General features: G+C 42.6%; 1 protein-coding gene across 11 annotated transcripts in view; it reads left to right on the top strand.

Moving 5' to 3' along the window:
* LOC121533539 (CUGBP Elav-like family member 5) overlaps nt 1–15,817 on the top strand; it is a 242,950-nt gene extending 227,133 nt beyond the window's left edge. For 8 of the 11 annotated variants that reach the window (XM_041839573.2, XM_041839579.2, XM_041839577.2 and 5 more), the window contains 5 exons: nt 5,299–5,505; nt 11,952–12,044; nt 12,995–13,138; nt 14,716–14,880; nt 15,749–15,817. In XM_041839573.2, coding sequence (XP_041695507.1) covers nt 5,299–5,505; nt 11,952–12,044; nt 12,995–13,138; nt 14,716–14,843 — 572 coding nt within the window. In that variant the 3' untranslated portion in view covers nt 14,844–14,880; nt 15,749–15,817. The remainder of the gene's footprint in view (nt 1–5,298; nt 5,506–11,951; nt 12,045–12,994; nt 13,139–14,715; nt 14,881–15,748) is intronic. The other 3 variants (XM_041839575.2, XM_041839583.2, XM_041839584.2) reach the window with 1 other exon arrangement.
* The last annotated feature ends 1,661 nt before the right edge of the window (nt 15,818–17,478 follow it).

The following is a 17,478-nucleotide window of genomic DNA, read 5'->3' on the forward strand; positions in this document are numbered from 1 at the left end:
GACTAATGCCACAGTTGAAGCTAATGAGCTGTTTGACACAGTGTTTTTGACCCCCTGAATGGCTCTAAGCAGCACTACGCCTCAGTGGGAACGCCTGCCTGCCTGCCTGGGCTCAGGGCGGCCTCACCTTGGGTTGCTGTGTGTCACGTTAGCCACGGGATACCAGCTCAGACAGAATACCCCCTTTGGCACAAGCCACATTCATCCTACCAGGGTTGCTGCATACAGACCACTATACCGAATCACATTTCATACAATATGTACCATATATAGTCTCACCATCATCTAATAGAGCACAATTTTTCAGGATGGACTTTATCACATTAACATGGATAACACCTTTTAATGACAAAAAGTAATTTTCAGTAGCATTAGTAGATCTCTTGCAATCTTAATCTACACCCTTTATAACATTTTAGATCTTTTTTCATTAACGTTTGAACAACCAGAACAGTTTGACTGCAGTTTGCCCTCTGAGTACGAATGCACCTAGTTTTTAAATCAACTAAATGAAAACATCTGTTATGAATGCTTATTTCTTGCTTCGCTGAGAGACAGTCCTTGTGTTCATAATGACTGTGGAGCTCTCCAAAATGGGTCCAGTGCTCCTTGTTGATTTGAATGTATAATTAGCATAATAAATACTATTATGCTTCCTTCTCAGCGCAATCATCGCAGGGTGTAAATCAACAATTTTCCCAAAGAACAGACTGTAATAATGTAAATGTAATTATGCTTTCATAACATAAAACCAAGTGGAATATGTAGTAGACTTACTTCATGGAATAATAACCTTAGAAAACTGACAGGTAAGACCGTGTTGTGTAATATAAGCAATCTCTTGACCCGTAGTATCCTATTTACCCATTCTGGAGTGCAAAACAACATGTCATTATTATGGGACAATGCATTCAGTAAACAGGCATATGTAAACAGGCACATGCTTGTGTGTGTATTGTAAACACGCTATGAATATGATTTTCACAATGCGAGGCTATATGTCCACTGGAGTATAAAATGAAATGTCTTGTTATGTATGGCACCGTGGGAGTACAATATTTCTCCCAACTCGAGCTAGAAAGACATTTGCTTAGGTCACAATATTTATCCTACTCTAGCTAGAAGTACATTGGCTGAGGTTTGATCATGTTTAAGAACATAATATTTGAGCAGTAACGGTAGTTCATCTAATGGTATGGTTGTGTGAAAAGTAATATGCAGGAAAATGAAATCATATTCTCAGTATATTCTTTGTAATCCCACTTGTCCTTAGATAGGTACTACAAGTTTTTGAGTAGTTTCGGCCTCTTCTCAGAGCTGAGTAGCATTAATTATTAAATGTGTTGCTGAAAGCAAAGCACAACTTTAGAAACTGTTCATACTTATTATTATTACTATTATTACTATTATTATTATTATTATTATTATTATTCGCCTCCCATTGCCACCTGTAGGGCCAAAACCGTAAAAGCTACCAACACCAAAATAACTTTCAAACATGCAGACTGGCACTGATGCTTGAAAAAAAGCATAAATCTCAATGCATTTCAGGTGCCATAGACTTGAATGGGAAAAATTCCGGTCGCTACTAGTCTTCAACCGTTTAAGATTGAAACGCCATTCAAACTTTAAAACGTGCAGACTGGTCTATAATAGTGTGCTTGTATGCAGCTTTTTGATACCATTTATACTTTTTGAACTATAACCATTTAAGATGTGCATAAAGCTCCATAGACTTCAAAGGTACATTTTGGATACACCACAGACTGACTCAACTTAGATGGCTTTAACACAGCTTTTTGCTTCCATTCCCACTTCAAAACTATAAAGCTTGTTGTATCCCCATTCATTTCAATGGTGGAACGCAGGCTTCAACATTCTAAACTGAAATTACTGCTACAACACTTTCAGAATGTTCAAACTAGAACATTTTGAGAGCTTAAAAATACTTTTATTACACTATTATTATTATTGTTTAGGGAAAACCTATTTAGACCAGGGTCTCATTCCCAAGGGTGCCCTGATCACAGTAATACATTATATGGCTTATGATGATATAGTACTCACTCTAGCCTACTAAACTAGCCCACTATAACCCACTATAATAACTCCACAGCTACAAACCAAAAATAGGTCACTATAACTAACCCATAGCCTATGAAAACCCTATTACTACCATTACTACTACTACAATTACTACTGCCGTCACTACCACTACTATTATTATTGTACAACCATAAATACTTCAAGACTAGCAAGCACACCGCATCTACTTCAGTAAATGTATTTTTCTAGTTTAAAGCTGTCGTCTCTCACATTACACTTGGACATGGCTCCCTGCATGTCTGTGTCTCGTCCCTGATCCACTGGGCTCTCTCTGGCACCCAAGGTCCCCAACAAGCACAATCTCCCACCCTGTGACTTTTAGAATCTCCTTTCTCTGGGCTCTTATCACACGTGCGATGCGTCTGCCTGCTGACCCTGATGCACACGGTGGCCGCGGCCCACTGCTAAGCCTTGGAAAATGAATTTCCCTGATGATGGAGAGGCTGCATTATGGCGCAGTACAATAGAGTGCGTGTGGTCGGCCAGACTGGCTGTCTGAACCCTCAGAACGGGGAGCAGCAGTCTCCTGGGCCCCGCCAGAGAATGGGCCAGAGCTGCAGTCTAATTCATCAGAGTTCTGCAGGAAACAAGCAAACGCAGGGAGCTTAAAAAAAGGAAATGGTGCAAAAGACACAACAGCTCTCGCCGGGACCCGGGCAATTCCCCTGGTCACAGCGGTTGGCTGCATGAGTGTCAGGCTCCCCACTGCTTAAACTGTGCTCCGAGTGCGTGGGTAGTCTCAGGCTGACATGGCTCTGTGCGGGTTTTTCTGTGTGTGATCCACAGCCTATTTACCAAGGCATTAGCATTACTCCCAGCCATGCAGCATAGCATACCCACCATATGTATCCATCCCTATGTGGACTTTTCTTTAGGGGCTCTTTACCGAGGCGGACAAATTGCTATGATGGCATGCCTGAGGGTTTCCGTGACAACAGGCCTTTCTGTCCAATCCCTTCTTGGCTCCAGATTGAAAGGTGTTCCCCAGGGGGCCCGTTTCTCAGTGAGGGCTGATGCTCTACCACGGAGCAGCCTTTCAAAGTATCCATCATCCATAGTGAGATCCTCCTCAAATGGACTCATTCACATTCCGCACAAGATTGCACACTTTCAACAAGAGGCTGGTTTAAAATTCATCGAATGAGAGAGGAGCATCCAATTCTATTCTAACCGTGAAACATCCTGCAACCGTGTGTGTGTGTGTGTGTGTGTGTGTGTGTGTGTGTGCTTATGTGTGTGTGTGTGTGTTACAGTTGAAGTCGGAAGTTTACATACACCTTAGCCAAATACATTTAAACTCAGTTTTTCACAATTCCTGACATTTAATCCTAGTAAAAATTCCCTGTCTTAGGTCAGTTAGAATCACCACTTTATTTTAAGAATCTGAAAATGTCAGAATAATAGTAGAGAGAATGATTTATTTCAGCTTTTATTTATTTCATCACATTCCCAGTGGGTCAAAAGTTTACATACACTCAATTAGTATTTGGTAGCATTGCCTTTAAATTGTTTAACTTGGGTCAAACGTTTCAGGTAACCTTCCACAAGCTTCCCACAATAAGTTGGGTGAATTTTGGCCCATTCCTCCTGACAGAGCTGGAGTAATTGAGTCAGGTTTGTAGGCCTCCTTGCTCGCACACACTTTTTCAGTTCTTCACACAAATATTCTATAGGATTGAGGTCAGGGCTTTGTGATGGCCACTCCAATACCTTGACTTTGTTGTCCTTAAGCCATTTTGCCACAACTTTGGAAGTATGCTTGAGGTCATTGTCCATTTGGAAGACCCATTTGCGACCCAGCTTTAACTTCCTGACTGACGTCTTGAGATGTTGCTTCAATATATCCACATAATTTTCCTTTCTCATGATGCCATCTATTTTGTGAAGTGCACCAGTCCCTCCTGCAGCAAAGCACCCCCACAGCATGATGCTGCCACCCCTGTGCTTCACGGTTGGGATGGTGTTCTTCGGCTTGCAAGCACCCCCTTTTTCCTCCAAACATAACGATGGTCATTATGGCCAAACAGTTCTATTTTGGTTTCATCAGACCAGAGGACATTTCTCCAAAAAGTATGATCTTTGTCCCCATGTGCTGTTGCAAACCGTAGTCTGGCTTTTTTATGGCGGTTTTGGAGCAGTAGCTTCTTCTTTGCTGAGCGGCCTTTCAGGTTATGTCGATATAGGACTCGTTTTACTGTGGATATAGATACTTTTGTACCTGTTTCCTCCAGCATCTTCACAAGGTCCTTTGCTGTTGTTCTGGGATTGATTTGCACTTTTCGCACCAAAGTACGTTCTTCAGGCGTTTGGAAATTGCTCCCAAGGATGAACCAGACTTGTGGAGGTCTACAAATTTTTTTTCTGAGGTCTTGGCTGATTTCTTTTGATTTTCCCATGATGTCAAGCAAAGAGGCACTGAGTTTGAAGGTAGGCCTTGAAATACATCTACAGGTATATCGCCAATTGACTCAAATTATGTCAGTTAGCCTAACAGAAGCTTCTAAAGCCATGACATCATTTTCTGGAATTTTCCAAGCTGTTTAAAGGCACAGTCAACTTAGTGTATGTAAACTTCTGACCCACTGGAATTGTGATACAGTGAATTATAAGTGAAATAATCTGTCTGTAAACAATTGTTGGAAAAATTACTTATGTCATGCACAAAGTAGATGTCCTAACCGACTTGCCAAAACTATAGTTTGTTAAGAAGACATTTGTGTGAGTGGTTGAAAAACAAGTTTTAATGACTCCAACCTAAGTGTATGTAAACTTCCGACTTCAACTGTATGTGCTCATGGTGTGTCAAACTATCTGATATTTTTCATGATATATAAAGAGAGTAGGCCTCTCAGTGTTTTGCTACCCGTGTCCACACTGAATAAATGTTTCACTGTAATCTCCCCTATCTCGTCAGAATGTTACTGGAGTTGCATAGTGGTTTCATCATCCTGTTCGCACTCGGAGCCAGCAGGCTATCGCACAAACACTACAGACAGGCTCATTTTTCACAGGTTGACTTCCCAGTGATCCAGCGGGATGTGTCACCATCAGCGCCTGCTATGTGACAGTTTCATGTAGGAATCCTGTCCTTGTGATGGAGAGGAGGTGTAGCGAGCAAAAGTGTGTGTGTTTGTGGGTATATGTGTGTGTTGGATAGTCTGTAAAAGTAGAAATGTCTTTGTCTCTCGGCAGGCCTCAGCTCTCCACCAGCCAACATCACCACTCCCAGCATCGTCACTCCCATCGTCAACGGCTTCACGGGCATCCCCCACCATCAGCCCAACGGACATCCCGCCGTGGAGACCATGTACACCAACGGCCTGCCGCCCTACTCCACCCAGAGCCCCACTGCCGCAGACACCCTCCAGCAAGCCTTCACCGGAGTACAGCAATACACAGGTAGGCCTTATGTACACACTGAGATAAGCCCTCAAGGCTTGGGTGCAGTAAATTAATATGATGCATTTTTTGTAGCATGGTAATGAAGCCCTACACTACTTTCATACTTGCAACACATTTTCTACTTTATCTCTACCAGTTAACAGTATGTAAGGGATAATCAACGAGGGGCTATGCGTTCTATGTGAAAATAATGAACGATGTGGAAGGTGTGTTCCACGACGCGCTAGCAGAGTGGAACTAACCTTCCACGGAGTTGCATTATTTTCCAGAGAACGCATAGAGCCCCGAGATGATTATCCCTTTTATAGCATGGCTATAATTTAACACATTTGCTACTAGAAATGTGTTCATTTTCCGGTAGAAATGTGTTCAACATCTACTGAAGTAGCTTGCAAGTTTAATAGATTGCTACAGTAGTTGCCATGGTAACCAAACAAACAGACTTGCTAGTTTAGCTAACCAAACCACAGTTAGTTATAAAAAATCTTTGACCAAACCATCAGTCCTAGTTTGCTATTATGGAAATAGAATTCAACAATGCCAATAATGTTTTCAATTTCGACTCAAACAAAACATCTAAGAATGAACTATAGCCATTGAATTCTACCATGCTGATATACTGTTCATTGTAGGGAAATAATGCACGCTCTAGAATGCCCTTTAAGCCAATCAGAAACTAGTATTCAACAATGCCATGGTATAATTAAGCAATAAGGCACGAGGTGGTGTGGTATATGGCCAATATACCATGGCTAAGGGCTTTTCTTATGCACGAAGCAACGTGGGGTGCCTGGATACAGCCCTTAGCCGTGGTATATTGGCCATGTACCACAAACCCCTGAGGTGCCTTATTGCTATTATAAACTGTTTACCAACATAATTAGAGCAGTAAAAATAAATGTTTTGTCATACCCGTGATATACCACGGCTTTCAGCCAATCAGCATTCAGGGCTCGAACCACCCAGTTTATAATGCAGATTATACCATGGCATTGTTTAATACTTGTTTCTGATTGTCTTGAAGGGCATTCTAGGACGGGCATTATTTCCCTATAAGGCATGGTATATTTTCACGGAAGAATTCAGTGGCTATAGTTCATTCTTACATGTTCTATGTTTGTGCTGCGTTTGAAAGCAAAAGTCGAATTGAAAACATTATTGGCATTGTTGAATTCGATTTTCATAATGGCAAGCTAGTACTGATGGTTTGGTTAGCTAAACTACCAGGTCTGTTTGTTTGGTTACCACGGAAACTACTGTAGCTATCTAGTAAACTTGCCTGCTACTTCAGAGGATGTTGAAAACATTTGTAGCGTGTCATGGAACACACATTCCACGTCGTTCATCATTTTCCATAGAACGCATAGCCCCTCGTTGATTATCCCTTACATCCTACATTTAAGTGATAATGCCCTCGAAGCCGGTGTTTGGAGGATATATTGCACGGGTGTTGTTAAACCGTGCCAATATATCCACCAAACACTGGCTTCGAGGGCGTTATCAAATCAAATCAAATTTTATTGGCCACATGCGCCGAATACAACAGGTGCAGACATTACAGTGAAATGCTTACTTACAGCCCTTAACCAACAGTGCATTTATTTTTAATAAAAAAGTAAAATAAAACAACAACAAAAAAGTGTTGAGAAAAAAAGAGCAGAAGTAAAATAAAATAACAGTAGGGGAGGCTATATATACACGGGTACCGGTGCAGAGTCAATGTGCAGGGGCACCGGCTAGTTGAGGTAGTTGAAGTAATATGTACATGTGGGTAGAGTTAAAGTGACTATGCATAAATAATTAACAGAGTAGCAGCAGCGTAAAAAGATGGGGTGGGGGGGGGGCAATGCAAATAGTCCGGGTGGCCATGATTAGCTGTTCAGCTTGGGGGTAGAAGCTGGGGGTAGAAGCTGTTGAGAAGTCTTTTGGACCTAGACTTGGCACTCCGGTACCGCTTGCCGTGCGGTAGCAGAGAGAACAGTCTATGACTAGGGTGGCTGGAGTCTTTGACAATTTTGAGGGCCTTCCTCTGACACCGCCTGGTATAGAGGTCCTGGATGGCAGGAAGCTTGGCCCCAGTGATGTACTGGGCCGTACGCACTACCCTCTGTAGTGCCTTGCGGTCGGAGGCCAAGCAGTTGCCATACCAGGCGGTGATGCAACCAGTCAGGATGCTCTCGATGGTGCAGCTGTAGAATTTTTTGAGGATCTGAGGACCCATGCTGAATCTTTTCAGTCTCCTGAGGGAGAATAGGTTTTGTCGTGCCCTCTTCACGACTGTCTTGGTGTGTTTGGACCATGATAGTTCGTTGGTGATGTGGACACCAAGGAACTTGAAGCTCTCAACCTGTTCCACTACAGCCCTGTCGATGAGAATGGGGGCATGCTCAGTCCTCTTTTTTTTGTAGTCCACAATCATCTCCTTTGTCTTGGTCACATTGAGGGAGAGGTTGTTATCCTGGCACCACACGGCCAGGTCTCTGACCTCCTCCCTATAGGCTGTCTCATCGTTGTCGGTGATCAGGCCTACCACTGTTGTGTCGTCGGCAAACTTAATGATGGTGTTGGAGTCGTGCCTGGCCATGCAGTCATGGGTGAACAGGGAGTACAGGAGGGGACTGAGCACGCACCCCTGAGGGGCCCCCGTGTTGAGGATCAGTGTGGCAGATGTGTTGTTACCTACCCTTACCACCTGGGGGCGGCCCGTCAGGAAGTCCAGGATCCAGTTGCAGAGGGAGGTGTTTAGTCCCAGGATCCTTAGCTTAGTGATGAGCTTTGAGGGCACTATGGTGTTGAATGCTGAGCTGTAGTCAATTAATAGCATTCTCACGTAGGTGTTCCTCTTGTCCAGGTGGGAAAGGGCAGTGTGGAGTGCAATAGAGATTGCATCATCTGTGGATCTGTTGGGGCGGTATGCAAATTGGAGTGGGTCTAGGGTTTCTGGGATAATGGTGTTGATGTGAACCATGACCAGCCTTTCAAAGCACTTCATGGCTACAGACGTCAGTGCTACGGGTCGGTAGTCATTTAGGCAGGTTATCTTAGTGTCCTTGGGCACGGGGACTATGGTGGTCTGCTTGAAACTTGTTGGTATTACAGACTCAGTCAGGGACATGTTGAAAATGTCAGTGAAGACACTTGCCAGTTGGTCAGCACATGCTCGGAGTACACGTCCTGGTAATCCGTCTGGCCCTGCGGCCTTGTGAATGTTGACCTGCTTAAAAGTCTTACTCACATCGGCTACGGAGAGCGTGATCACATAGTCATCCGGAACAGCTGGTGCTCTCATGCATGCTTCAGTGTTGCTTGCCTCGGGCGAGCATAGAAGTGGTTTAGCTCGTCTGGGAGGCTTGTGTCACTGGGAAGCTCGCGGCTGTGCTTCCCTTTGTAGTCTGTAATAGTTTTCAAGCCCTGCCACATCCGACGAGCATCAGAGCCGGTGTAGTACGATTCAATCTTAGTCCTGTATTGACTCTTTGCCTGTTTGATGGTTCGTCGGAGGGCATAGCGGGATTTCTTATAAGCGTCCGGGTTAGAGTCCCGCTCCTTGAAAGCGGCAGCTCTACCCTTTACCTCAGTGCGGATGTTTCCTGTAATCCATGGCTTCTGGTTGGGGTATGTACGTACGGTCACTGTGGGGACGACATCATCGATGCACTTATTAATGAAGCCAGTGACTGATGTGGTGTACTCCTCAATGCTATCTGAAGAATCCCGGCACATGTTCCAGTCTGTGCTAGCAAAACAGTCCTGTAGCTTAGCATCTGCGTCATCTGACCACTTTTTTATTTACAGAGTCACTGGTGCTTCCTGCTTTAGTTTTTGCTTATAAGCAGGAATCAGGAGGATAGAGTTATGGTCAGATTTGCCAAATGGAGGGCGAGGGAGAGCTTTGTATGCGTCTCTGTGTGTGGAGTAAAGGTGGTCTAGAGTTTTTTTTTCCTCTGGTTGCACATTTAACATGCTGGTAGAAATGAGGTAGAACGGATTTAAGTTTCCCTGCATTAAAGTCCCCGGCCACTAGGAGCGCTGCCTCTGGATGAGCGTTTTCCTGTTGACTTATGGCCTTATACAGCTCATTCAGTGCAATCTTAATGCCAGCATTGGTTTGTGGTGGTAAATAGACAGCTATGAAAAATATAGATTAAAACTCTCTTGGTAAATAGTGTGGTCTACAGCTTATCATAAGATACTCTACCTCAGGCGAGCAAAACCTCGAGACTTCCTTAGTATTTGATTTTGTGCACCAGCTGTTGTTTACAAATATACACAGACCGCCACCCCTTGTCTTACCAGAGTCAGCCGTTCTATCCTGCCGATGTAGCGTATAGCCCGCTAGCTGTATGTTATCCATGTCGTCGTTCAGCCACGACTCTGTGAAACATAAGATATTACAGTTTTTAATGTCCCGTTGGTAGGATAACCGTAATCTTAGGTCATCCAATTTATTTTCCAATGATTGAAGATTGGCTAATAGGATTGATGGGAGCGGCAGTTTACTCGCTCGCCGTCTGATCCTTACAAGGCACCCCGACCTACGTCCACGATATCTCCGTCTCTTCCTCATGCGAATGACGGGGATTTGGGCCTTGTCGGGTGTCTGTAGGATATCCTTCGCGGCCGCCTCGTTGAAGAAAGATTATTCGTCCAATACGAGGTGAGTAATCGCTGTCCTGATATCCAGAAACGCTTTTTGGTTTTAAGAGACGATGGCAGAAACATTATGTACAGAATAAATTACAAATAACGCGGAAAAACTCGGAAAAACACACATAATAGTACAATTGGTTAGAGGGCTGTAAAACGGCAGCCATCTTCTCCGGCGCCACTCGTATACAACTTTTATACAATGGGTTACTAACATATTTTCATAAAAAAACATTATTTTGATGAATATATTCATACTATTTCATCCTTCCACAAGATATAGTCCCGACACAAATCTAAGGTTGCTACCTGTCACGATCGTTGAGAGATGGGTCAGACCAAGGTGCAGCGTGGTATGCGAACATGTTTATTAAACTGGATAAACACTGACAAAACAACAAAAGGCAACGAAACGTGACGTCGGAAGGCTATACACAAACAAGCCAAACACACCAAAACACAAACAAGATCCCACAACCCAGGCAGGAAAACTGGCTGCCTAAGTATGATCCCCAATCAGAGACAACGAGCGATCACACCCGGCCAAACATAGAAATACAAATACTAGAATGTCCACATAGAAATTCCCACATATAATATTCACACCCTGACTCATCAACTAGCCAACTCTATGTCAGGGCGTGACACTACCCAAGCAGGCTGGTCATTCGTTCTATCGGTTCGGTTGCCAGAGACACGACCCAGTCGCTAAGTCTTTTTGTTCTGTATCTATGGACGCGAGCGACCCAGTCGTTCGTTCTAAATGTTCCATTGCCATACTGGCTGGCAGCGTTCCTATTTCTTGCTTGCTAGCTAGCCAACTACGGCTAACTTACAGTCACGTCAAACAGTGCAGCCAGAATAACAGCAAAGTAGCTGCATTTGCGTTTGTTTAAGCTGCTTTCTAGTGACATTTATTTGGATACATCCATAACAATGATGTTGATTTCGCCTGGCATAGAAAATGTGCTTTCTCATCAGGACACTGTTGTTCAGAGGAACTAGCCAACAACACAGCTAACACAATCACTTCAAACTGAAGTTGGAAAAACTGCAAAATAGCTGCATTTCATTTCATTTTACCGGTTTTCTATTGACATTTCTTTGTATATATCCATAAATATGATGCCAGCTGATTCATGACTTCGATTGGCAGAAAAGCTGTCTGCCTGTCTGTCTCGTCCCGACTCCCGACACTTTCATTACTATGGGACAGCTGGAGATCAAATTTCAATATTGAAACAATGTTGCAAATGTCGGAGAGACAGACAGCAAGGTTTATACAAATCTCTGCTGTTGAAAACCAAATGCTAGTCTAAAAGAAATGGGAGATAATGTCTAGATGCTTTTTACATTTTACATTTTAGTCATTTAGCAGACGCTCTTATCCAGAGCGACTTACAGTTAGTGAGTGCATACATTTTCATAGTGGAGATCAAGTTTATAAATTGCCTGGCTGGGCTGATGAGACAGTGGATTGCGCAGTGAGATGGAACAGAGTAAATAGACATTTCAACAATAGCTTTAGCCGGTGGTAACTTGTTGTATAGACACCGGCTGGAATGCGGTTTTAACCAATCAGCATCCAGGATTAGACCAACCCGTTGTATAATGAATGACATACTGCAATACTATAACTGAAAGCATACAGCATAACTGACCGACTAAAATAAAGATTCTGTTATTAGATAAATATTTACACAAATAGTTTGAGTATTCAGTGATGACCAAACCTACAGCAGTGTTGACATGAACCCCCTTGTTTCTCTCTGTGTTTCCCCTTCAATGTGTTGTAGCTATCTACCCAGCTGGCACACTGACTCCCATAGGCCAGACACTGCCTCAGCCATCACAGGTCATCCAGCAGCAGCAACAGAGAGAAGGTGAGGGTGAGAGAACAATATTACTATTTTACAACACTCTTTTACAACTATTTTACGACACTATTATAAATAGTTAAATATTCACTGTTATTGCTTCATTGCAATATTGCTTTATTGCGATTTGTATTTCATATTTTGGTATTACACTTTCCTGGAAATATTGTCTAGGTGTTATAATGCAGTGATTAAATGTTCCCTTTTTAGAAATGAAAGTCTTACATAGTACTCCAGCTGCATGAAGGTATTATCTGGGGGGAAATAAAAGTAATCAAGCATCATCATCATCATCTTTGCATCTTTGGATGTGATGCAGTCTAGCGGGTTGATTTGGTTTTAACCTTTACCTAAATGTAGACTACATGGAGATTACATATGAGGCATCTAAAGGTTGATTGCGTTGTGTAATCCATTGACTGGGTTCAAACCCATTTATAGTCACATCTCAATCTGCTTAGTTGATTGTCCTACACAGAATTATGATGACAACTGTGTGTAAATGTAATTTTGGATTCACTATTTCTAAATCATTACCAATCAGTTTTTCCTCAAAGACATATACATGTATTATTATGTAGGCCTTTGTCTTGATTAAGGGTTGAGACGTTTGACTAGATTAGATGCTTGAATAGAGGTTTAATGCTGCCTGCTCGACATCTCCATGAAAACAAATCATCAAGGCACCACCTCAGTGATGTCATGCCGCCACACCATGCAAAATCAAATAAAAGTAGGAAAATTCACAATTTGTATTTGTGGCGGTAAACACAGCGTTGTTGTTATTGAGAGATAATGTTACAGAACTCCTAACAAATGTATTTCTTTGCCACTCCATTAGTCGTGCTTCTACGATCTGTTCCCCGGCCAAATGAGAAGCAGTGGGTCTGGTCTGCAGGCAGCGGTAAATAAAGCAGTAAATAGGTTTGATTGTGGTTTCCATGGTTTTTGTGTGTTCGCAGGGCCTGAGGGCTGTAACCTGTTCATCTACCACCTGCCACAGGAGTTTGGAGATAATGAACTCATGCAGATGTTTCTGCCTTTTGGGAGCGTCATCTCCTCCAAGGTCTTCATGGACCGAGCTACCAACCAGAGCAAATGCTTCGGTGAGTTTTGTAATGTAGCTATAACTGTACAGTAGGTCATAGAGAGAAGGTCTATGTTTGTTCTATCAATCAATCTATTATATTAAATACCGTTAAATGTATCGCAAACAAGGCAATCTGTACTAAAATATTTTAATTGTTATATATTATGATAGTATGATTCCTGTGCTATTTCAAAAAAAATTTACTTTTACATTAACCAAGTTGGTAGCCTATATTTCCCTTTCTATCTTACTAAGGATGTCCTTTGAGTTTGAAAAGCTTTTAGCTATTTTGTTCACAACAAATCCTGGGAATACCATGTATGTAGTCACAGTCCCTGTCCCACTGTATCTGTGTGTATGCGAAATTGACCTGATAACCCATGTGAGGGCTTCTGCTGTATCAGCATCCAGATCACCGCTCTGTAACCCCACTACTTCCCAATACCCAGGGCGCACTGGGGCTGATTCACACGCTAACCTGGCCCTGGCCCACTTGGCTCTGCCAACACACAGACCAGACCTGCCTTTGGGCTTGAAAGAAAAGTGGGGATGAAGGGAGGGGAGAGAAAAAAAGAGGGTAAGGCAAAGGACAATTATAGATCAACATTTGTTTTCAATTCAGGGAGCCGCACATCCCTGGGCAAAATTGATTGCCGCCCGGCTCTCAGGGGGGACTTAATAACATATAAATTTCCAGTATTGACTAATACACTATGTATTTACAACGTAATGTTAGGTCTGGGGACTGGGCTGCTCTGGAGGGTAATTCATGTAGAAGGCAGGGAGAGGGATAAACCCAGACTGATGGTGCAGGGAGAAAAGCTGACATGGAGAGCTCCCCTTAAAGCAGGTTTAAGTCCACATCCTTCCCTGTTATCTGTGGCAGGGCCGGCCCGGGGCACCCCTCTCATCCTCTCCTCCTCCCTCTGTCCCCCCTAACCCATCCCCCTAATGGGGCAGCGTAGGCAGACACCTCCCCTCCCAGGTGTCAGGGGACCTGGGGAGGCTCCTGCTGTTTTTCCATGGGTCATCGACTGTTCCTAATGACACTAGACGCTGGGGAGTGCATCAACCGGAGCCACACTCCACTGCAGTTTCTGGTCACTGACTTTCAAGGCTTTATTTTTACACTTGATGGAAACAGGATGCTCAGCATGAGTTTGGACTTGAGTGTCTGGCGCCGTACGCATGTGCTTCTGCGTCAGCCTGTCTCTCTGTGTTCGCCTGTGTGGGTTCTGCTTCTCTGTGCAAGTGGAACAGCCACAATGGCATGCTCATTGGTTTATATTCAAGAGCATTTGAGAGTGTTTGCACAAAGCTACAGTACATTGAGAAGCAAAATGGTTCAAATGACAGAAATTGTTAAATATTGTTAAATATTGTTCCAAATATTACTTTGGTTCCCATCACAATAAGCCCTTTGATATAATCTGAACTAGTCCATGCATAATGCTATTTGATTGAGCAAGGGCATTGTCTGAAATATTTTATTTGCTTCCTCATAATTAAATCATTGGATACTTATTCGGCTACTTTCCCCTATTGACCGTTTTAGCTTTTAGGTTAATACACTTTGCCTGTCTTTTCTCCTAGGGTTTGTGAGCTTCGACAACCCAGCTAGCGCACAGGCAGCTATTCAAGCCATGAACGGCTTTCAGATTGGAATGAAGAGGTTGAAAGTCCAGTTAAAACGACCGAAGGATGCCAGCCGCCCTTACTGACACAGCCTAGCCCTCAGTATTCACTGCAACAGCACAGGTAAGCCCAGTGGACTTTCTTATAGACTCAGACTTATAGAATGCCTGTCAACTAGAAATGGGATATCTGTCATCATGATAGACAAAGATAGATTGATTTGCAAATGTGGGCTGGCTTTCTCCAAACCATCACACTGATATAAAACAAAAGAAAGTAAAATCTATACATCAAGACATCTCAAACATTCAAAGCAAAGCAAGCTAGATCTAAACATGGTTTTGTTGGATTCTAGCTTGATATATACTTATTCACGTTACCATACTAGAACATATTGATTACTTTACATGTATAAGGAATGTATATGTTGGGGTCAATGAAGGGTGAATAGGAACTTGGTATATGGAAAGTTACTGAGTGAGACAAGGGGAAGTGCAGAAAGTTCATATTCTGTTCAAACATGTTATTGTTGAATATCAATGATCCTAAGGAGGGAGGCAAAGGGGTCTAGTTTCAGTTCCTGATAAGGTAGGCCAGCTGCGGAACTAGGAAGGAGCGAGGAATTCGGCTCGAGGTCAGTCAACAGATGAAGTGAGAAAAACCCACCCCAACGACCCTCCTACTACAGTCCTATCTCACACGAATACACTTCCATGCCCACAAAGGTTCTAGCATCAGGCAGGGCTATGACTACACCAGTGAGAGGAACCAATTAAGTTCCTGACTAGCAACAGAGATGGATTGGCTGTCTAGATGTGTAAGGAGTTGACCCTGCCTAGTAGGAGGTTATAAATATATGTGCTTGTGTAATCAAACCTTGTCTTTGCAGCTGTATGACCCAGTGTGGTTTAATAAATCTAGCTTTCTTCAGAGTCCGACTGGATCATTGTACCAGAGCTTAGAACCTAACAATTTGAACTCTATTTTTTAGGTTTTGAGGACAACTGAAGATATCTTGGAGGAGTTCAACTTTTTTTTTTGTGAAAACAAAAATTATGTTTAAAAAAAATCAACACAAGGAATTTTCAAAGACATATCAGCATTTACTTATGAAGAAGACGTAGGCTACTGCAGTGATGAATAGATAGACGAAGGTGTGAATGAGTTGGCAGCAGCTACACCGAAGGACTTCAACGCAACAAACGGCACAGTGCAAGAAATACAAGAGAAGTAAAGAAACTGAAAAAAGATGTGAAACTTTTCTCGTTGAGACTTGAATTGTTAATTAAGCAACAAACAAACAAAAAAGCAGCAACAACAAATAGATTTCTATATACGTATTATATACACATATATATAAAGAAAGAGGCGCTTGTGGCTTTTACTATACTGGATAAATGAGGGTTAACACTTGAAGATCAAGAAAAACAGTGGAAAAAAAGAAGCTATTCTGTCCCACTGATGGACTTTCTTTCTCTTTCCCTCTTTCTCTTTTTCTCTCACCATCTCTCAGCAAGCGCAGAACTGTGACTTTCTGGGGTCACTGAGGTTTCCATTAGCTACAGTACAACTGAAAATCTTTCACCCCTAAGGGACCAAAGGACCAAACATTTTTATTGTTCTCAACAGTAATATAATATAGTATTAATGATACTAATACTACAAACTACTACTAATAATGTTACAAGTTAAAACTTAAGAAGAAACTCACTAGCTTCAGGTTGAAGGAGGAAAAGGGGTTTTCTTTTCTTTTCTTTTACATTTATAGCTACTGGGTTTGAGAATATTTAAACAAAATATAAAAAAGAAAAAAAACGTATTTTAAAAGCTAAACTATTTTAGTGGACGTAGAATATGTGCATTAGAGATTGTTTCGGGCATGTTCAGATCTGCTTTTAGCGGTCATCATCCTTCAACCATTACATTCCAAATCTGGACTCATCATCTTAGACATATCTCTCTAGTAACTTCTCTCTGTTGGAGGAATAAAGCAACTCTGATTAGTTGCTCATAAAGCTCCACACTGTAGTGCCAAAAGATATCCCGCAAATTGTGTCAAACCAAACATTCAAGACATCCAGTGTATTGAACAATGTTTTCAATCTTCTGCTGTTTCTAGTCTCCCTGTCAGCGCACTGCGTTCCATTGTGATGTATTATCATTGTAGACCACCATCTTTTTCATTGCAGAAAAAGGCATTCCGTGTCAGGAAAAAGAGAAGAAGCATCATTAAAGCACTGATAATACAGATAATCTGACCATAAAGCACAGCTGTAAAAGTGCCACCCGGTAGTGTGGATACGGAGCAGTAAAGAAGCTCAACATCTTTAACTGGTTAATAAAATATACAAATTACCCTGACAATGGTTATAAAATTGCCATCCAAGCGTTGCAGTGCATGCCTGGTCCTGCCCCCTACCGCTGCCAGCCTTCTCCAGCTGCTCTCTGCAGGGGGGGGCCCTCCCTGTTCAAGCACATCTCTTTTAATAGGGACCATCAGTTTACGGGGACCTGAGACCTAACTCGCAGCATAATTAGGATAATGCTAATATTGATCAGATGGAGAGCAGCACTGCGGGGCATGAGATGCACAATCAATTACACATTGGCATTTCGAATGAATTGACTGACTGACAGAGTTCATTTTTCACACAGCGAATGCATGATAAATGCAGCAGCACCGCCTTCCCCCCTTCTCTCACTGCTTCAGGGAGGGCCTAG

The sequence above is a fragment of the Coregonus clupeaformis genome, chromosome 20 (genome assembly GCF_020615455.1).
Source record: "Coregonus clupeaformis isolate EN_2021a chromosome 20, ASM2061545v1, whole genome shotgun sequence".
NCBI lineage: Eukaryota > Metazoa > Chordata > Actinopteri > Salmoniformes > Salmonidae > Coregonus > Coregonus clupeaformis.